The 22,549-nt window shown below is 41.4% G+C and overlaps 1 protein-coding gene and 1 long non-coding RNA gene across 2 annotated transcripts in view; one reads left to right on the plus strand and one right to left on the minus strand.

Annotated features, from left to right (window-relative positions):
- LOC119021913 overlaps positions 1-22,549 on the plus strand; it is a 255,539-nt gene that overhangs the window by 64,131 nt on the left and 168,859 nt on the right. The window lies entirely within an intron of this gene.
- The window catches only part of LOC119021912 (cadherin-22), a 169,059-nt gene that overhangs the window by 3,109 nt on the left and 143,401 nt on the right, over positions 1-22,549 (minus strand). Inside the window, exons 11-13 of the mRNA XM_037102511.1 lie at positions 9,707-9,824; positions 4,796-4,945; positions 4,337-4,438 (exon numbers count right to left, since the gene is read on the minus strand). Coding sequence (XP_036958406.1) covers positions 4,337-4,438; positions 4,796-4,945; positions 9,707-9,824 — 370 coding nt within the window. The remainder of the gene's footprint in view (positions 1-4,336; positions 4,439-4,795; positions 4,946-9,706; positions 9,825-22,549) is intronic.

A 22,549-nucleotide genomic window follows, 5' to 3' on the forward strand; every position in this document is an offset into this window, starting at 1 on the left:
TCTTTAATTTCAGCTAAGTTATTTTAATTAAAGCCTACATTTGTGATTAGACAAGTCTCGCTTGGCTCAGACACCCGACCCCTGACTTAATGATCCCTTCTCTGGGCTGCACCCCTTCCCTCTGAAACCTCCTCCAGATTTGCCTCAGACATGCAGCAACATCAAATGTCATCTTCAGCGACGATAAAAACATCTTACAGCAGCTGATGAATGAATTATGCACACTGGGGAGTATGAGTACGATAATGAACGGCTCCATTTATGAAAGCCCGACGTATAAACTGAAACCAGCAACCAGCTAATTAATAAGCAAAGACGAACGTGGACAAGGATTGGTATACTACGCAAAACATGAAATGGAAATTAACAATGGCTGATATAATCAGAATATTTGTGTCAGGCGAAATTATGCCGCCGTTCATTTATTCAACCAAAGAGGAAGACAAGAGGGCTTCAGGCAATGCAATCAGAAAGTGAGCCTGAGTAACTGCAGTTCGGACGAGTGATACTATGATTACTACATTGTGTTCTCTGGTATTCCATGGATTCAGAGCAGCTAGTGATAGATCAGCTCATCTATTTCCTTCTACAGCGGATAACTGATCAAAGTGAGTGTGATTCCATCCAAAAATGTTTATTCTTTGCGATCAACCCCTTTGCAAATCTGTCTAAATCATTAATGAGTTGGTTAATTCCTGATGTGTTACGAGTGGCTTTTTTTTTATCAATTGTCATGCACGGTAAAGAAAAATTGGCACAAAATTCTTCCAGAATTTCTAGTCAGACAAGGAGATGGAAATGACTGTCCTCAGTTAGCTCTTATTGGCAGTGGGATTTGGGTTTCTGTGGCCAGGCGGCTATGGAGCGAGTGGATGAGAAACCCTTTTTCTCCCCCCCCCCTTTTTTTTTTTAGCAGAGACAATGAGCAACTGCTCTAAAGAGACGCCAGTGAAGGGACATTTAGATAGATCATTAACCAGGAGGCACCATGCATCTTCTGGAACAGATAGCCTGTTGCCTAAAACAAATGCCTACAAGCCCACAGAGATAAAAAGGCCATCAATTATAATGGGACCTGCTCTGTCTGGGACGACACAGATTGTTTGATGCTCTGAACCCAGAACACCCGTCCGTACGTCGCGGAAATGAGATATTCCCACGTCGGTCCTGCAGTCAAAACTAGATCAATGTCGAGACAATATATGCTGCCTATACAAAATTCACACATGCTAAAGCACACGCTTTAGAGTGTGTGGGAGAAAGGAAAAAAAAAAAAAAAAAAGCCATGGACAAATGGATTCTCAAAGTGACCTTGGATGTCAGGATGTGACTATTAAACACCGTGTTTCTTTTTCTGCTTTCATCTCATTTTCCCTTTCTCCAATGCAGAGGGCACAGAAACGCTTTGGTTCAAGCATATAATCCGTACAAATGACTTGTTGCTTTTCCTGGTAATGGTCTTCATTTGGTGTAAATGGACTAGAAGGAGAAAAAAAAAAAAAAAAAAAAAAAAAACGAGAAAAAAACTTGGGAGTGAAAACGCCCCGTGTGTTCGCTGCCTAAAGAGCTGTGCCAGGCTTTAAAGAGCCTCGCTGATCTTGAATGGGGATTTTATGCGGCATCTCTGACTGATAATGTACATTAGTTCTCCTCTTACATTGTTTGCCGGGCTCCACTGGGGAAGCGGCGTCTGTAACCATTGTGTTTATTCTTCTCCTCCATGAATGGGGCGAATTAATTGCCATGGGGTTGAAGAAACAGTCATGGTTTGTGGTAAATTGAGGCTCACGCTGCTTTGCATACTAAACAAGAGCTAAGACAATTACTCTAAATTCACACTAATGAAGAGAGTAATAGGAGGTAGAAACTTGGCGTTGTGAACTCCCTCATACATGCGGATCGGCGGCTTCTCATCTAAATAGTATTGAAGGGAGTATGTAGCGGTTCAAGGCAAGCGGATAACCTCACTTCTGATGAAACACCTCCTCACTGCCTATTTAACTGCACAGATGCTTGACCTGTTAGCAATCAAGCTCCTATTTGACTTGGAGATTAGCACACCTAAGGCTGTGTTAATACACCGTGTGAAGAATTTACCTTTGTTGGAAGCATATGTAGCTGCGTATAGCGGGCCGGCTATACATAGAAAGCAGGTCCCCATGTGTACAGATGTTGCCATAAACGTTCCTGACAAGACGTTTAATTTACCCTTGGGCTGCGCTGGTTGCCCCCACCCAGGAGTTCATCGCGAGCAGATGGGAGGTAATTGGAATGGATGCATGCAGATGCTGCGGCGCGGTGGAATGGATTCATCACATCAGGCCTATAAAATGAACTGATGGAGGGACTGTTTGTTTGTAAGGTAATTAGGCAGAAATTTGTTTTCATTTTTCTCATCATCCAACAATTGATGTAATAGAGGTGGTCCAGCCTCTGGAGAGATGGGAGTGCTGGCTGAGCCGGTTAGGTGGGAGGGGGAGCGTGTCTGCGTGCGCAAAGGTAATGACACAATGAGAGAGCTGATTGCATTGCGGCGGAGTGATATGTCTGAGCGTGCGGACGTGTGCTTAGCATGTATGAGCAGACGCGGACCGAGTCTGTGTGCCGCCGCGTGTGTGGTGAGTAAAGCGGGGGAACATGAAAGTGTCGGGCAAGGTGCAGTCGATAAGATTGCTGCCACACGCCTCGCTCCCGTCTGTTATTCGCACCGCAAGATAGTTGTGAAAACAGTGTTCATCCCCACTGATCCCAGACCCTGCAGCCCCGAGATGCTACTGTCCACATGCTGACTGGCAGGAGCCAGGCGCTCCCACTTAGCCTGTCCCTCAGCGCTTTGATGAGGCCTGCTCAGTCCATTCTCTGCCAATCAGTATCAGTCATTCAAAGTGGCACGGACTCGACAACGATTAGAGTTACTGACACTGTTGGAATCAACGCGGAGTCCTGTCATTAGCGGAATCAAAAAGCGCGACATATCAAATAACACCGTGTTAGTCAAAACCTTCACAGTCTTTATCAGAAGCATGTTTTTCATCTGGATCACTTGAGGCTGCAGTGGGAAAAATAAATAAAAATATGCCATGTTTTTTTTTTTTCTGCAGTGTCTAGCTTTCCTCAAGTTTAAAGGGCAGAGAATTGTTTGAAATTCAGGCCTTTGAGGGGATGTCATATCACCCAGAACACCAAAACCACCATCCACAAGCAAACACAGTTTTTTTTTTTTTTTTTTTTATTTTTTTATAGCCAGCAGAGGTTGCCTCAGATTTGTACATAACATTTTTGTTGAGGCTTTTAAAACCATGATGAATAAATGATGCCCTGCTTTTTAAGTTCACTCCAGTAGATGGTTTGGTTAATGGAGGCAGCGTTTAACAGCTCTCATTAGAAAAAGCTCTTAAAAAGTAATAGATAGCGATGTTAGTTACAGTTAGATCTGCCTGGTGTCATCATCATCCATCATTCACCGCTTGAAGGGTGTAAAACGTATATGGGCGCGAGCGGGGCAGACAAAACACTTTGACAGTGCTGTCGTTTCTTTCTGTCAGCGTGGAGTCTGATGCGCAGATGTGCAGTGAGGGGGGGGGGAGCAAACTCATAAAATTTTCAGATATGACAATACAAAACCTCTCCGGTCTCTGAGAGGGTTAGCGCTTGCACGCGTGTGCATGTATGTGTGAAAAAAATCAGACAATGTCTGGAAAGCCCCGTCTATTTAAAGGCTGCTCCTCCAGAAGTATGCAACTGCTGAGGCAGCTCTTTCGTTCGCCTGTTTGCTCTCCGCCCCCCCCCAACTTCACTCCCATTCACTCCATCTCCGTCTGTGTTCCAAGGATCAAAGTGGCTTGATATCATTCATAAACCCAGGCGTCATCTGTGCTCCCGTTTGAACAAAAGCTCTCTACTTGTAAAAGCGGCGACAAAATGTTCACCAGTAAAAGCCGCCAAATGAACGAAAGATGGAATATTGACCCCGTTTTTCTTTGTGCCGGTTTTTATGCCACTGCATGTGCAATTTATTTCGTGAAATATGGATAACTTCTAAGAGTGGTCAATCCATTAAAAGACCCATGCTTGGTTGCATGATTTCATGAGCAGAGGACCTGGAGTCTTGTCTTCAGGCCCAGCCCCCCAGCCTCGCCTTTTTACCCGTCTTACTACATCCCACTATTGAACGTAATGCTCCCGGTGGTCCTGCAGGAGTAGTTGAACTCGGCAGTGACCCCAGAAAAAGCAATAGTAATGAATTGTGCTTATCCATCCTCCTAGCCATCCATCACACATCCGTCCATTTATCTCCTACACATACATACATACATGAGTCCATCCATCTGCTTACCTATGAGGATGAGCATGCAGACCAGTAGTGCTATAAGCGCCCCGGGGCTCAGAGCTGCACTCATTACATAGGCTGTGGCGTTGCAGGACTGGATGGCTCCCTCTGTGTTGGAAAAGAAAGATTAGCATTAACTGTACAGATTCAACACCAGTTATGAGTCGGGTCAGTGGACAGGGATTAAACGTTGTTTTATCAAGAGAAAAAAAAAAAAAAAAGTGTTTTTATGATGCATACATTATACCTTTTTAAACCAGCGGAAGTCACTGAGCTGACGGCAGTGTTTCCGCTGATTTGTTGCCTCGTGTTATGTCTGTTTGCAACTGATATAAACTGATAAGAACTGTTTGCTGGCCAAAAACAATGGCATGTAGATGACCTTTTTAGTGCGGCTGCTGCTGATGCAGAAGGTGACAGTGATGATAATGTAAGTAATGGCGCGACTCCAGCAGCGGCTCTTACCTGTGTCACAGCCGCAGACGTGAATGGTCAGGGTGCCTGTGGAGCTGAGGGAGGGGGGCCCGCTGTCAACCACCAGGATGGGCAGGAAGTACACATTCTGCTCGTGGCGGTTAAACCCCGTACGCTGAGTCCGGATGCTGGCTGTGTTGTCTGGGGGTTGGGAGGGTTGTGGGTCAGAGCGACAAGGTAAAGCAGAGAATTACACATGAGTGGCTTAATATTTGAAAAACAAACCCACGTAGTCAGCTCACTGATGTCTGTTTTTTTTTTTTTTGTTTTTTTTTCACCAGGCTGCACTAGATTTGATGAAACTCCATCCAGTGTGTACTTTTATCTCCCTTCTTGTTCATCCTCCTTTGAACTGAACACTGTACTGACGGATGGAGTAGAAAAAGTGTTGATCACGCAGACGTTCACAAATGTCAAGAGAAATCATATTTTTCGAGACTTGACATTTGACAATAAGATGCTTGTTAAGATACGATGAATGAAGAATAACAATGAATGTTTCTAAGAAACGGTCAAGTGCTGACGTACTGAGAAAAAGACAAGACGGGGAAGGGCTACCCTTGTTGTACACACTCTGAATAAATCATTTGACGTGCAATAATGCATAGTTCAAGGACTCCAGACGAAGGTCGGCCGGATTGTCAGATTTAACTTTGCGTTGAGTGATCTCTCCGGGGAAGTGGACTGCTTTTGTGCTGTTAACATTTATCATTTTTTTTTCTTAAAAACAGGAGAGAAAATGAGCGAGAGAGCCACTGTTTGAAATTAAACTTCACCGCCATATATATGAGCGCTCTCCTGGAGACATAGATAAATGTAGCACGGAATACAGGGGGAGGCTTTGACAAATAGAGTCAGAGAAGCTGTGTGAGTAGACTTGCACGGAGGATCCCGGGCAATCCATCTCTCGGAACATATATCACCATTATCCATGTCGCCCTAAAGCTTCTCTGGCACATGTAGAACAATCTTCATATTACAGTTTATGTGCGGGAACGTTCCGCCCATGAGTTTGTCCTTTTGACTTTTACACGGCATTCTCCTCCATGGCTGTGTCTGCTGTAGGAAAGATTCTCTCGAGACGCGTGAATTAAAATAAACACGGGCATCTTGTGTATTTTTGAATCAAAATCAAGCAGGCAATGTACATTGTGCATACATATGAGTTTGAACACAACAACCTCCCACATCTGCCATTACCTTAAAGTCCTTTACACAATACAACGTTATATGTTTTTTTTTTGTTCTTTTCCTTCTAGAGCGACACGTCTGTTGTCCTTACTGGGAGGCTGTCATTGTTTGACATGAACGCAGCTTAAATGCCTCTGTTAGGCTGTACTATGGCACAGTGGTGACTTGAGTGGAACTGCTATTGTCAGCATGCTCTGCAACAATCCTAACACGATGAGGTTTAGGAAGTATAATGTTTCCATGTTAGTCATGCTAATATTGGACTTGTAAACCCAAAAGTTAAGGTAAGACTCTTGTAAAACTTTATAAAATATGCTCATTAACATTATTACATCTTAATAGTATTTGTGTTGATGGCATTGTAAACAATGATAAGCAACTTAAGAACATTTAGTATTCAAAATAATGGATGTTAAAATTGTTTGCATGTCTGCAAAATGCATAGTTACCAATATGAGGGATGAAGTGTGCATTAATTTTCAAATGGAGACAAAAAGGTAACACATCATTAATAATCTTCATGAATGAATGGCTAATTAAAGTTTAGGTAAAACTGAATTCACTGCGAACAAAAAAATGAAATGCTTTATAAACTTAACAATGAACTGTTTCTTTTAAAGTTGAAAAATGTTATCATATACATTTTTTTAGAATTGCATAATAACAGTGAATCATTTCACTGTTTTTTAAGAGTTAATAACTATTCATTTTAAGTAGTATGTTTAGTCATTTTTGAATGATGGTTATTATAGTGTAACACCCAAAAAAAGTGTAACCCAAAAAAATCTTACTCAAGGTGTAGTACAGGGATAATATTTGAGCTAAGTTGAAATTTAAGAATGTGTTTGTTATGCAATACTCAAACAAGTTTTTCACTAATATTCTTGAGCATCTATAAACTAAATTAGTTTCTGATTAGTGATTTAACTGTCAATTACAATGTCTTACAACAACAACCATGTTTTTATTAAACTAATATAGTCTTATTAACACATGCAATGTTAATAAGGATATTTTAAGATCTCTTAAGGGCCTCATCGCTTATCAAATAATGATTATTACAAGCTTACCTGCTTGCATTGTGCTCAAAAGACAGCTGAGGCTGATCTGAAGGCCGTGCAGGTATTTGGCTAAAAACCAATTCGTTGGACCGAGTAAAGGTGTAGGCCAAGTGCTGGTGACGCTAGATGAAAAGTCAGGGAATCATCAAGGTCGTTTTTATTCACTCTCTGTTGAGCCTGAATGTCAGTACAGATCTCCGCACCAGTCCATTCAATAATTTTCCAGGGAATATTTCAGTCTCAACCAAAACACTGAACGGACCCAGCCGTCTTCTTCTGCAACCTCGAGAGCCACACTGCTAGCATGACTAATAAGAACAACTTGTTCGAGGTCGAGGAAAGATCACGGTCATGGTTAAGACAAAGCATTGTTGACTGCCGGAAGGAACATAGGTCATTCAAGCCATTTGAAAAACAAATGCTGTTGTTTTTTCTTTTGGCCACAATCTTGAACCTGAACTTGAACCCCCTTAAAACAGTTATGTTATTTTTTGTATTCATTAACAGACACAAAAGCATAAAAAAAAAATAACAAATACAGCCACCACCACCAGAGAAATGACTGATATTCCATATTGTTTTAGTGTTTTAAATATACTGAAATCTCTATATGTATTGCTTTATTGTTATGTGAAGAGAGCAAACCAAACAAACCAAACAAAATGACCGTTTAAAACACTGAAATGTGAGTTTCTCTTCTTCCTCAGTATCACAACAAGTGAGATTTCTGGACATTTTCCAGGTAAACCGATGACAGTTTGTCGTGTGACAGCAAAGTTTGTTTGCTAAAGATGAGCTTTTTGCTCTACAGACTGCCAACAAACGACTTAAAAGTGTTTAGTAACATGGAGGGGAAAAAAAAGAAGCCTTTTCATCATTGTATGTCAAGGCTCGGAGACACAACGCAATGTGAGGCCATGATGGGGAAAAGAAGAAGTGACAGATTGAAAGTGACAGGTTGACAAATGCGTCCATGAAAAGAGACACCGCAGTGGGAAAAAAAAAAAAAAAGAAGGGTGGGAGGACAAAAAAATCTGTGTGGGGTTTTATTTGTCTTTCACAAAAAAATATATAAATAGGGTCTGCTGCTGCGTTTGTGTTTGTGGATACATGAAATGTTTAGGGGTGGGAGGTGTAACATTCACATCTGAGCTTGAATATACCTATTAATCATCCTCCTTAGTCACCGATGTTCGCAGCATTTCAATCCCTCACCTACACACACGTCCGCAAAACATTCGCAGAGAGGTGGCGGGGAAAAAAATTTAACGGAGCAGAGGACGGTCTACATGAGACGGTCGTGTGTGTGTGTGTGTATGTAAGCCTGAGTATATTCAGATAAAGGTTAGAGAAGACAAGAGGAACACTTCTGCCATACTTCTTCCTGCCCATCTGCGCACACACATACGTACAGTATTGTGTGTGTACGTTACACAAGGTCATGTGTGCATCCATTGATACATGTGAGCGTGCGAGGCCCGGGCTGCGGCGGACCACGCTGCCTCCGCACGGTGACATTTCCCTAGCTCGGGCTGCTCCCCTGACATTTTCCTGGTGTCAGATCAATCTTGATTTAGCCAGATGTCACATTCACTTAGGTACACATCTCCAAACGAGGCATCTGCGAGCGCGTTTGTGAAAACACAGACAAGCATGAAAAAAAAAAAAAAAAACGATCTTCCCCCTGACAAAGCAAAGTCATCACTGGGGGGCACAGTGATTTTAATGTCTCCTCACATTGTGCGGATGCGCATGACTGTTGCGTTTGTGCGGAATGCAATTTTCATGATGATACTTGAAAAAAATTGTGTAAGCTGTTGACATTCTGTTTAAGCAGAGTCGAGGGGGAAGATTCAGTGTTAAACAAAGTTAAAACAGTAATGTGTTTTTCGTATACGAAAACGGCTCTACTGCGGAAATAAACAATGCTCAGCTTAGCATCTCCTTACTGTCGAGCAAACTACTTCACACACACTGTACAAAATATATCTTCACAAGAGTGTCAGACATGCACTGTTATACTGTCTTATATTTCTTTGCCTCGAGGACTGGAACAGGTGGTGTTTATCCAGAAATGATAATGGAAAAAATAAACAATCTGCCTGATTATCAGGTGAATGCTAAGCCACAGGAATAAATAAATAAATAAAAAAAGAGACTATTTTGCATTCAGTTAGAAAAAGTCTCCTGTGGTTGTCAAAATCTTCCAGTAATGTACTCCATAAATTGTCATATCTTAAAAAAAAATGGCAACCATCTGGCCCTGAAATGACACGATGGAAATGTTGAAAATGTTGAAGAATCTCGGAGACGCAGTACTTTTGAACTAGCTTAATATCGCCTTAAGGTCCACATCTGCGGGATGCCCTCAAGCAAACTCCTACATCACCAATCATATTCACAATTCAAACTATTCCATCTTCATGAGTTCTCTCAAGTATTTTAGTCATTTCAGCACCGTTTTGCTGCACATCTGTGCACATTTGGAACACCCACTCACACAACGCATATAACAACCAGTCTAAACTACCACTCCTGGTTGTTCTATTAGACTCTAAAAATCAAATTATGCTGATAAAGCCACCCGCATATCCGCTTAAATGTGCATTTCAACTCGTGACCCCCCAGTGTAAGACCTTCGCCCTCTCACCTTTGACGTCCCACAGGGTGAAGTGTTGATTGCTGGAGGGTGGAGACTGGAGGGTGAAGTAGAAGCGATGTCCGGATTGCGGCTCGTCTCGATCCACCACACTGATGGTGTGAATCAGCTGAGGAGAGCAGCCGAAGCAAGGAAAAGGAAAGAAAAGAACAAGAGAGAGAAAAAAAAAAACAAGAGGTTAGATTTTCGACTAAGATCCACTCAATGGGAACAAAAAAGTGAATATGAAAAACACTTTACACTTTACATCTCAAACACCTCTTTTATGGGGAAGGAAGTGAGGTGGAGTGAGTTGAATGCAACAGACTCAGAAGGCTCTCTGTGAAAGTGCAGTTCAAACGTGTTACAGTCACAAAGAGGGAAAAAAAAAAAAGCCTTCTTTCTTCGGAAAGTTGACACAGCGATATGAAAAAAAAAGTCTTAATGTTAGAAATGCAAAACTATTATAAAATGCTTCGCTCAAAAAGCTTTTTTTTTTTTTAACAGAGTATTCTGTGAGGCTGCCACATTCTCTTGAAGACGGAGCAAAGTCAAAATGCAAATGTACAGAGGCACAAAAAAACAAGGAGACAGAGACTCTGCGATGTTGTAGTCCTTCTATCCAATGCAATAATAGCGATCCACATTGAAAGATGAAACTCAACTGTGATCCAATTTTAAGAACTCTGTGTGGACACAATAAGGTGAGATAGGATTCAGTGTGTGCTGAACAGACATCAAACAGCCCCTGGAGATCCTTTCACCTTAACACAGGCCTCTCGGTGACAATTCATCCTCCTCTCTTCCTGTTAATCTGCAGCCAGTGCCAAACCACAAGCTGATGAATTATATTTTCACATCACATCCGACCGCTGCTTCCTCCCCTGCCGGCTCACCACGTATGAATCCACACATTTCTTTATTGTTTTGATTTCCTCCACCTTTACTTTAAACATGCAAAACCTTCAAAACAAGGAACTGACTCTTCAATGTCGCAGGATAAAACGAAGCGTGGAAGTTGCAGACGACACGTGGTGCAGTTCAAACAGAGTTTGTTAAAATATGTTGTAAAAGAAGCTTTGATGTCACATTTCTATCCATGAATGAGGTAAAAAGACAATAGTTCAACAGCAGAGCAACTCAGAGACAGGCTAATACGTGTTTTGGCTAGAAAGTGTAAGGCTTCGGTAAAATGCGGAGCACAAATCCACTTGTTTTCTTTATTACGTTTTACCTCAGTGTTTTAAAAAAATGTCAGAATGTTAGCTGTGGAACATTCAAACCATGGTTTATTAATACATTTTCCAGAAATATCTTGACCAATACTATCACCTATAACCAGTTAGAGACTGCTTAGTGATGGATGCTTGCCTTGAGCAGACAAAAGCTATTCTTTTTCGATGTTTGCAAAATATATTTACATTTTGCCTCAGAATCTTTACCGAGAGCTGAAGATTTTGCCTCTCAGACATTTTTTTTTCCCTCAGTGTGAATAATGGATCCATTCTTCTGATAATACACTTCCTCCTGCTTTTGCATGAGCTGATGTAGCGCACCTAAAGCAACATGGCAACAGTATCTGTATCTGTAAGAGTAGAAGTATTTGTTGGTGTAAAATATGAAGCTTCTAAGGAGGTGAGCTGGGTTTCTTCTTTTGGATTGAGGGTCTTTCTTTGGCATAAATGACAGTCATGGCAATGTTTTGAGACAATAATAATAAAAAAAAAAATCACAAAGTTAACTATCGCTTCTAAAACTTGATTACTTACACATTATAGTTTATTTGCTAAGAGACAATGACTTTTACTGGAAATTAGGTCAGAGACTATATTTTGGCTCTGAGCAGTTACCGGAAAACCAGAGTAGGAACTACTCCAGGAAGGTAATACTCTCAAGGAAGAGCAAATTGTCATTTATACATTTTGTTTTTTTTGTACAGCTCAAACAAACTACAAGTGTAATATTTAGGGGCAGGGATGGAATATCATATTAATCAGCATAAACAAAGAGTCCTTTGTTTCCATTAGCTTAGCCTGTTATATCTACAGAGGGAGCATGTCCTCCTCCATGGAATCTGCCATGCTGCACCACCATATTTCTGCAGTAGCCCAGAACGGAAAAAACAAACCCTAAATCTAGAGGGTGAAGTGAGGGGTGTTCAGTTGGTTACTAAATCAGATGCCGCTAAATCCTACACACCGGACTTTTAATTAATATGCTTTAAAAATTCGAGTGGGTTACATCTGTAACTGTTGGACGGAGCCATGCTGCTGCAGCTGTTTCTACCCGTTTCCTGTCTTATTAGACTGACCGGTAACAGTGATATCAATCTTCTCATACAACAACACAGCACAACGACACATTTCTTAAAATGTCGAAATATGTTTAACTCTTTAAAGCTAATCTTGAACTGTGTAGAAAACAAACAGGATGACACATTTTGGAAAACAACTTTTTTAACAAGAATGCATATGCATACGCTGCTGTCGTCATGTCTATCACAGAATGCAGCAGGCACGAAGCGCAGATGGCAAATGTCAATTAAGCAATGATTGTTTTTGTCCTGGTTTACAGAGAAAGCTGATTGCTGCAGCTGACAGCTAAGTTTTGTTTATTTGCGACCCGTCCTAACCACTGATGGCTTAGGTATTTTATTTTTATTTTTTTAGTGCCTCATTCCACCTCATCCGTCTTTTAATGTGTCTAGCATTACTCCCACTGCGTACGCACACTCTGCTGTTGTCATTCTGCACAAAGGACTTTCTTTGCAAAACATTTTATCCCTGAATTCAACACCTCACAAAAATAGAACGTAATAAGATATAAGGTGTACATAGTTGGAGAAAGCGACTGAGGGAGGCAATGAGCATCCACCACTGGCTTCTTTCATTTTTGTAGAAGCTTGTCAGTACGGCCCCAAATTAATTTTGAATTGGAAGTTCGGGGAATAATAACAATTTGTTTCTGAATGTCATGAGAAATGTTCTTTTTTTACCTTTACCTAAGGAAGACATGGTTTATCGCGGAGATAAAATCTGTTTCACGTACAGGTGATTTTCTCAGAGAGGCCCTGTTAGAAATCAGCAGAGACACACATGACAAACAACCCCCAGAACTACTGCGAAGAGAGGCATTTCTCAGAATGATTAAAGCAGGATGTTCGATGACTAATTCCTTTTGTCCGGTCTCACAAAGCGTACGGTTCCAGATAAGATCGAGGGAAATATATCAAACCATTAGTCAGCTCTAACAGTCGCAGTCTCCCATTGAAAGCAGCTACAAGGTGATTTTAACTGGCTGTAAGACATTCTAAATTTAATATTGATGCCTCCTTATGACCTACATAAGGAAACAAGACCAGCAGCGACAAGGTATTTCTATTTCTACAGAATTATTGTTCATGCTTGTTCCCAGGTCCGATTCCCAGCGACTGGATACTTGGATACTAAAATGTTAAACATGGCTTAGTTCACCGGACTGAACCCTTCCTCTATCTAACCCTATCCCCTCCACCTCTCTGCCTCTTCAGCCTGATCTCTCTGTTCATCACTGTTTTTTTCCCCTCCTCGGATTCCTTGTCCTTTGCATTTATCTTCTCCAAACTATCTCCCTCCCATCCTTGTCCTCTCTGGAAAAAAAAAAACAAAAAAACGTGTCCCTCATTTATCATCCACCAGCAAACTGATTATCCCAACAATGATTCTGTAGATATACTCCACACCTTACTGGTACATGAAGACATCTGTTTTAGTGTGTTTTTTAAGCTAATGTTGCCTTGTCTGTGTGAGACAGCCTCATTCATTTAGCACAGCACACAACCCTGAATTATGCGCCTGAGCGGTGGCTATGCATTGCTGTGACTAAGCTACTGCCGAGCACACTTCCGGGGCTACGATTGTGCCTTCACAATAAACAGCTCCTCAGCATTGACGTTGTATCACAGACACAGAACAGGCTTAGTCATACTCACAGCTCAGGGAGGCTGTTTGGGATAATATGGCTTACTTTGTAATTACAAAATGCTACGGCATGATTTCAAGGTAAATCATACGCTTCTTCCTGAGCGCGCTGCTGCGGAATCTGCACTCGAGAAACACATGGCCATGCATGGAAATGAACCTGAAATGATTGCCTGTATTCCTATGACGGAGAGTACAAGAAAAAAGAAGAAGAAAATATTACATGCCATCTCAAATCTATATGTATGAACCAAAAAAAAACAAAAACTATCCCAAGTCAGGGCCAGATCCAGGCCACCTTAATATAATGAACTGTAGCCCAGATAAACTGATAGGGTTCGCACTTGGCCGACATCCAGCCATGCTATGGCATGATTATGGCTCAGATCAGGCTGATAGGAACGGACCACCCAATTGGAATCATTCCATAAGGTATATGGGCTGGATGAACGTAGGTGCTGTGGGCCCGGATCTCAACATTTTTGCTATCTGGGTGTGATCACACTCATCAGCAGTTGTCTGAGCAGTGTCAGCTAGCAAAGGTAACTTATGGCATGGCTAATATACAATACGCAGCAGTTACAGGTTGCTTTTGTGATGGGAAAATTCCTTTTCATTATGGGTTGATGAATTTTGAACTATTTTGTTGAATATGATTTCTTAAAAACATTTATCTAACTTGCTTCATGTGACTGCAAATGTATGAACACCTAACCTCTGCCCTATATGGTTATAATAGAGTCACGAACCAGCCAAAACTCAGATAGAAAGTCGCCTTCTTGTCTCATGTTTTATGTCTGATAATTTTATGCTTCGCACAGAGTCCCAGGTCATGCGTCATGAAGTTTTAACTTTATGTCTTGTGTCGATGAGAAGCCTGTCTGATTGGGATAGTCGTATGTACGTATGTGTGTAGCTTAATCACTGCTGGCGCCGAGAGTGCTTGTCTCTTCCCCTGACCGTTGTTATCTGCGTATAAATTGTGAACACTCGTTCACTCGGCTCATGAATTTGGCTGGGTGGTGAGTCCATCTGCAGATGGTTGGATTAAACTTACAGAAAAGACAGATCTGACTTTACTCTTTTATTGACAGAAATTTCCACCACACTTTCAAGTAATGTAGTTGAGACAGTACAGCGGGATGACAACACAGGGAAAACCGGAGGACAGCTATTTTCCATGAAATGGAATCCAGCTGACTGGCTGACACAGAGACATTATTAGTCATTATAACGTTTAAATATATTCAAAGCTGTTATTTTAAGGTCAAAGATAAATACTGTTTCTTTAAATAAAGACAAAACCAAACAATAGCCACTGTGTACACTTTGAAATAACCAGATATACTTTCTACCATATTCAGTTGAAAGAAGAAAAGAAAGGAGGGTAGAGGCCAAGCAAATCTTTAACAGGCTAACAACGTTACCCTTCAGAGAACGGTGTCAGTTCTGTTTGTGAGTCAACTACTTTGAATTGCATTCGATTCCCTCACGTTAGTTCAAACAAAAAGATGCAAAAACAATGAGCCCAGGCAAAAACTACCGCGCATCCAGTCAATACGCAGCTATCTACGTAAGAAATACAACTGAGTGAGCTGTGTGCCGAAACAGACCCGATCTTATCTTGTCATCTTTCTTAGCGGCCCCTTTCAGGTTTGTTTCAGTCTGACAGTAAAAGAATAATGAGCAAAGAGAAGGCACTTAAAGCGTCATTATCAGCCGAGGGCTTCTTTGAAGAAATGTGAACAGCAGTGAAGGTGTAGTAAGTGAGCCATGATCTGCATCCTGTGACTGTGTCCTCAGCAGGGGGACTCTCAGGCAGCGTCTTGGGGTGAGGGAAAACTGCTGAGGGAGGGAGAGAGAGAGAGTAAGAGAGAGAGAGAGAGAGTAAGAGAGAGAGAGAGAGAAGCGAAAGAGGGAAATAAGAGAGGAAGAGAGCGAGTGTGTGGGAGTTTATTGAGCAGCTAGCAAAGCTCCCTCAAGCACAATCACCTAATTAGATTTCTATCTGGCGGTCCCCTTTCCTGACCCCCTTAAACCTCCTGCATCTCTGAAAAGCTAGAAGAGGAGACTTTCCCAAAAGCACACCCGGTATACACCAGAGGAGTCCGAAAGGTCAAGGTTGTGAGAGGGAGGCGGCTTTCTCATTCACAGCAGAGATCAGCTTTGAGTAGGAAGGAAATGAATAATAAATAAATAAAAACACAAGTGGTTGGTTTCCTTTCTGTGGTCTGAAATGCATTTTACACATCCAAGTTATACATTAAATCCTACCCATTTTTTTTTAGACCATCTGAACTCAACCATACGATCATTCTTTTCTAGAATTGTTTTTCTTAATTGTATGCCTCAAATCAGATAATCCATCCTTTTGGGTTGAACCAACACACCTTAAAAAAATTCCATTCAATGCACCCAGACCTTTTATATTGTAAACATTGATGTGAACACATCTATTAAAAAAATAAATACATAAATAAAGAATAAAGGAAACCGTGAATATTCAAGTCTCTCTAGTCTGTTGGTTTGTCTGATTCAACATTAACATTTGAGAGACAATAGGAAGAGGCATTCGGTGACTAGAACAGATGACTCACTCTGTCTCCTACTCATGAAATGCTGTCTGGCAAAACTGTGAGTGTGTCTGGACTCTTTTCCCCGTCTGTGTTGGTTTGCTTTCGTCTTTTACTCACTTCTGTTGTAGGTCTAATGTGGGCCTGTGTGTGTGTGTTTGTTTTTCGTATCCCTTCTCTGAATGCATGAGGTGAGTAAGTGCTGCACGTGTATGTGATGTGATGTGTGTTTCAGACAGCCTTAACATTTAGCTGTTTCAAAATCACTCTCCCAGGGGTTGGCGGTGCCGTGGCCAAACTGAGGTGATCTGTCGCAGTGACCCACTCAGCCAGCTGTGAGACGGCACGGCAGAGCTGACAGGCCTTCGTTACCCCGGGCCACACTTAGTATTTGGCTTTCCACCCAGGCTTTTTTTCTGCACACATGGCACTATATGATATCTGTCCCTCTGCATTCAGTCAGATAAATACCACAAGGTGGGCGAGGAATGGGCTGGGAGGCGAAGATTGCGTTCACGTGTCAGTCAGCGAGGTGCAGCAGATTGGGAAAATGGGCACATTAGGACATGGATACAGGATGGTAGAAATCAAGAGGGGATTTAAATCTTGTTAAGTATAATCGCCAGTACCTCCGCCAAGGCACAATAGTCCACCTTATCCGCATTGAATTATGCTCACTTGTGGATATCAAACACCTAAATACACCTGTTTTATATACAAGGGACCATGCATTATCCCCTGAGAAACTAAAGAAAATGTTGTAAAACAGCTTATACCACTTCGTTAATGAAATCGAGGAATAATTCCTGGATTTGTCCCTTTATGTGGGACTATTGCACCAAAAGTTAATGGGATATATTCTGGGCTTCATTCACTAGTTTTTGTGTAATCTTGCTGACAAACCAACCAACAAATAAATGAATGCACACAGGTGAAAACACAAAGTAATAAGCAGGATTTCAATTATTCTCAACCAATCCAATACATGGCTGGAGGGTCAAACTATGGTTGAACTGCATCTAAAAAATGTTTGGGTCCATTCAGATTTATTTTTACATGATGTAAATCATTAAATTTAAGGGTGAAGATTAGACTTAAGGTTAGGCTTAGGTTAAGGTTGTGTAAGTGTTCCGTTTAGAGTTAGGTATGTCTTCAGAAAATTAAGTTTACTCAAGTCCCCAAAAGTGATGAAGACATGAGAGTGTGTGTGTGTGTGTGTGTGTGTGTGTGTGTGTGTGTGTGCGTGTGTGTGTTTGTGGTGCAGACAGAGGCTGTTTGAGAGGGTCTTAGGCCCAAGGCAAAATCCAGTAGGATACTCTTTTTGCCTCGCTATTGTTGTTAAACATGAACTCTAATTCCACAGACATGAAACAAATCCTAAAAGAAACAAAATCAGAGCTGCACTTCAAAAGAGGTGTAGAGAAATACATTTTCTGTGGAGACAAACCTGTAACTGATGCACTGGAAATGGATTACGAATGCATTTATTTTTGGCATGGATGTGCACATGTGTTCTCCACGATAGTATGATGGAAGTGGGAATCCAACCTCTGTTTGCTGCGAGGCTTTTCTCCTTCTAAGTCTGTCTCCTGGTAAACTATTCTACTTTCTCACATCTTTGAACAGCTGCCTCCATAAATCCTCTCGAAGGCCCTTTGAATAAAAGGTGAGATGCTATTTAACACTTTGTGTCATTGCCCTGGCTTGAACTGTGTCTCAGAGCAAAAGCTGCTTAGGCAACGATGCCTATTTTATAAATTTATTTTTATTTTTTTCTGCCACTCAGCACAACCCTTCCCCCTCCCTCTACATGCATTCTCCCTCTAAACACAAACAAAATGGAGTGTGTTGCCAGCCCTCAAATGGGATCAAACCCAACCGCAGTTAAAAGGCTTAGGTTAATCTGATTTTCTCTGTGGTTCCACTGAAAGCTAGACCTGAGCCAGGGAGCTGACACTCCATGAACAAGACTGGGTGATAACACTTCGCACAACAGGAGACAATGGAACGCTCCTCATTAGCTTCGTAAACCGGGGGTTGATCTGGAATATTAAAAGTGTGACAGTGAAGGCTGCGCGTGTATAGCATGTGTGCGGGTGTGTGCATGCGTGTCTTTATTTCATTGTCCCCACACATCTGTGCAGCGGCAGGGACATGTGATTATGTTCATTATAATTTGTGGTAAACAAATAGCAAGCAGGTTCAGCTGAGGTGGACTGACAGATGAATGGATGTATTGAGGGTTATGTGGGTAGAGGTCCCTTGTCCCCAGATGGGAGGCGAGTCCCCACAACGTCACTGCAAAAAAAAAAAAAAATCTTTTTTGACAACACAATCTACGCATGGGTCATGTCGGTAAATAATAACAAAACTCTCTCAAACAAAACAAAATAAAACAAAAAAAACACCACCGACAGAAAAGAACACATACAGTATGGCATATGCCTTGCTGTTCCACTGACAGCTTGATTGAACGACTTAGGTATAAAACAAATGGCTGTTTACTTATAATTAGCCATCAAGTCCTGCTATCAATCAAGTGATACTCATAATGCCTCACGAGTGGGTTTTAGCTGATTTACAATGGCGACATAGAACTAAAGACCACTCTTCTGCGAAAACTTTTGAATCACGAGCCAGGCAAGTTGACAGTTGATTCATTTGAAAAGTACCAGGTGCTGTGTTTGCTTTAATTAATTCCTCCAGTGTAGCAGGCCTTTAAAGAGGGTGAAACAGGCCAGACACTGAACAAAGCAACAATAACCCTTTTCTACTTTGGTTTTCCTTTTTGCAAAAGGCCACAGAGTGCATGTTCTCTGGCTGAAGAGGCATATGCATAAAGGAAAGGAGGGCACCTCTCTAGTGTTTGAGGTTGAATCCAGGTGAAAGAAAAATGGATTTAATAATGCCTATTTCAAAAGAGCTGTTGCATTGTCCGTGTTTCACAAACTGATGAACAGCATTCTGGGGAGCTGAAACAAATAAGTTCATCCTGGGAAGCACTAGACATCAAAGTGCTCCAGCATATCAGGCAACAGTCCTCTGCTTCAGTAGGACTGTCCAATTTTGACATCTGAATTAATATTAAGAGAACACCAGAACTGATATTAAGAGAACACCATAGTGCATTTTAGAAATGTTGTAAAGTTTGCTCTAATCATAATTTAACATCTTATAGAAAGCTTCTGCAGAGGTTTTATTTTTATCTTTGCCGGTAAAATTGTCAGTTCCAAGAAGAAATCTGCCTAAAAATGCACAGTTTTCAGTTGTTCTTTGACCGTTTTTAGTTTTATTCCAGGCAGACACCTGTATAAGACTCAAAACATTGACAATAATTTGCTGAAATTAATATCTGTGAAATATTCATTGGGGTTTTCTTTCAGTGTGCCAAGAAATTGGCTTTGTTCTCTCTGCATTATCTTGATTTGAGTCTGAGTCTGAGGATCACATATATTGTTGGTTGTAATCAAATAGCTTGTGCTAAGACTGCGTAACCCTCTTATATAAAGTAATAAAGAAGAAATATGCAGAAAAAAGATAATGAATCAGGCTGTTAGCTGAGAACTGTTCACATGACAAACTTAAAAACATGCAACTGATCTACACCATCACTCCTGCAATTACTGTACTGTCATATGAGATCATTTATACACAGATGGAATCTTGTCTGAACAAATAACTCATAAATCATTGATAATCATTATATTTTGATGGAGCTTTTCTATTTCAACTAGCACCACTTTTCTAGCCTTCACAGCATGTGTGGCCTAGGAAAAATGCAGACCAATTGCACGTGTTGTTAATGTCGCAAGAGGCGCTACTAAGATGCTATGATGCTTTGAGTCAAACACACAAACAGACGAAAGGCGAGACAAGAGACGACAGTTGGAGAATACAGACAACCTACAAGGAGCTTTTAATCAAGAATGGACACGTCCATTCTTCCCACAGGCTGTTCAAAATAACGATGACTCATAACTGAGACAGTGGCGATTAATAAAAGTGGCAATGTTATGCGCCGCTACTAGACCAAACAAAGGGCATATTTTGAGCAAACATACCCACTCAAATCCTAACAGAGGGCACGGTGAATAAAAGATTCTAGCACTGTATATGAATCGTAACGCAATGTCAAAAATTGTGATCCTTCTCTGTAACTCTAATGTTCTCTCAGGCGGGGGTTGGGGTGGGTGTTTGGAGGCGTCCCCCCTTGTCAGATACTTGCAAATTGCCTACTGGCAACGCATGTATTCACGTGATCTTGATCATAAACAATACCGTATGAAACCTTTTTCAGGATTTTTGCATGTGCATGTGCTTGCAAGTGTGAGTCTAGTCTAATTTCCAGAGTGCAATACTGACATTTTGTCACATCCCTGGGCGTCTCATACAAATGCAGAACATGCCCTTTAGTGTCTGTATAAGATGCACCAGCCTTTAAACTGATTCCAACGTTAACCTGTCTGAGGCAATACGAGATGATCAGACCAGCTGCTCCACCTGCTATACTACGGTACGCAACAAAGATGGATGAATGTCAGGGTTAAGTGGTGGGTCATTTAAAGGACCTTCTTCCAGGAGACTAGGGTTTGTATCCTGCGTCCTAATCCTTTTCCTCACACCTGACAAGTAGTTTTTGTGCCCTAAACCTAACCAAAATGGCTAATCTGGCAGGAAGGCTTTGCACAACTCACACAGACACCAAAGGGTACCCTGTGAGTCTGTATGAGATGCTTAGGAAATGACAAACACTCTATTTGATGTCGAGGAATAAGAATGCATTGGTAGGTTTGTGTCAGAGATTAATCGGTGGCAGAGATTCATAATGTCTGTGTGACATCATCTTATTTTCTCCAAATCCCTGGACCTACAGTGCATGTAACGACCTTCTCACATGCTCAGTTGCTAGCTTGAATATCCAATGTGGCCAAACTGTTCTGATCAGAAAGTTGCCCAACAATTGGGTAAGCTCTCAAGAGACCAAAGTTTTAGAGGAGGGCAGTGCATCAGTACCTTCATTTTTCTTAGAGTACTATGAGAAATTCAGCAGCATTAAATGGACTTCTGGTTGTACAGCTTATTTTTTTTGGTTCAGCCTTGTTTATCCTGTTATTACCCAAACTGTTATTGGTCACCCTTCAATGGAGAAGTATATATATGAAAAATGATTAATGCATTAGCCAGTTGATTTTCTCATTCATTTCTCTCTCCGAGTTGGAAGGCCAACACTAGAAAGGCTCGGTGCTTACCATTAATCAGAGAAAAACAAAAGTGCTTCAGTGTAGACACAGCAAATCCCTGGACTTTTTCTCACCCTACTCACTCCATTTTTCAAAGGTAAGGATGTAGTGCCCAACAACAAGTAGTGGAAACCTGTTTTTATATTATTCTGAAAATAACATGGAGGAGAAAATTGTTTCCCCCATGCCCCCCGGTGGTTACCCCTGAGGCTGAAAATGAGCGTTGGAAAGCCTTTGACCCAAGAGTAACACATTTTCATTCAATCTCAGTGGCCTACTCTGAGAGAGCTTCACAAAAATAACTTACAAAAAGGACACTCTATAGAGAAAAGACAAAAACTGAGATACAATAGATCGAAAATAAAGAGAGATATTGTCATTTGTTGGTGATGGATAGACAGATAGAAATGGCAAAGCTGGGGGAAAATATGTACCTCTAAATCCCTTCCTTCGGTTCGTAATCACGGTGTGAAGTATTTCACTGCATTTTCTCTCTAATGAGAGCAATAATAAAACCTTTTCTTTCACAATGCTGGGAGCCAGCAATGATCTTTTTGCTGGAAGACTAATCATCTCTGTGTGATTAGGAGCTGAAGGTTAATGTGGGCTCACGCAGATGGGAGAGGGAGCGAGGTGGGAGTGAGGGAGATCAGACCAGACAATGTTCTAGAAAGGCACAGGCGTGCGCGGTTGCAGGAGGCACAGGGGGGCTATAAGTGGTTAAGAGTCTGCGGATCAAGGGGAGGAGAGGCCTGAGCCTCATTACACATGTAAATGCAGCTTCCAGCATGGAGGCCCCACTTTAAAGTCTTGCTTTTTTAATTATTCCTTTGCTCTGCACATGATAATTGGGTCTAACTCGGCCCAGGGCCTGTTGACTATGTAACAAGAATAAAACACCCTAATGACTAAGGGGCCATTTTTAATGGTGATCAGTAGAGAAACCTGGCCTCCTGTTGGACTGGAAATAACCATGGTATTGCATTTTGTCTTGATTCCTTAGACTCCCACTGTTTGATTGAGGCTGGGTAATGATGCACAAACCATCCAAGAGTTTAATTTAGTCACCTGTTTACCATTTAG

The sequence above is a fragment of the Acanthopagrus latus genome, chromosome 6, assembly GCF_904848185.1.
Source record: "Acanthopagrus latus isolate v.2019 chromosome 6, fAcaLat1.1, whole genome shotgun sequence".
Classification (NCBI taxonomy): domain Eukaryota; kingdom Metazoa; phylum Chordata; class Actinopteri; order Spariformes; family Sparidae; genus Acanthopagrus; species Acanthopagrus latus.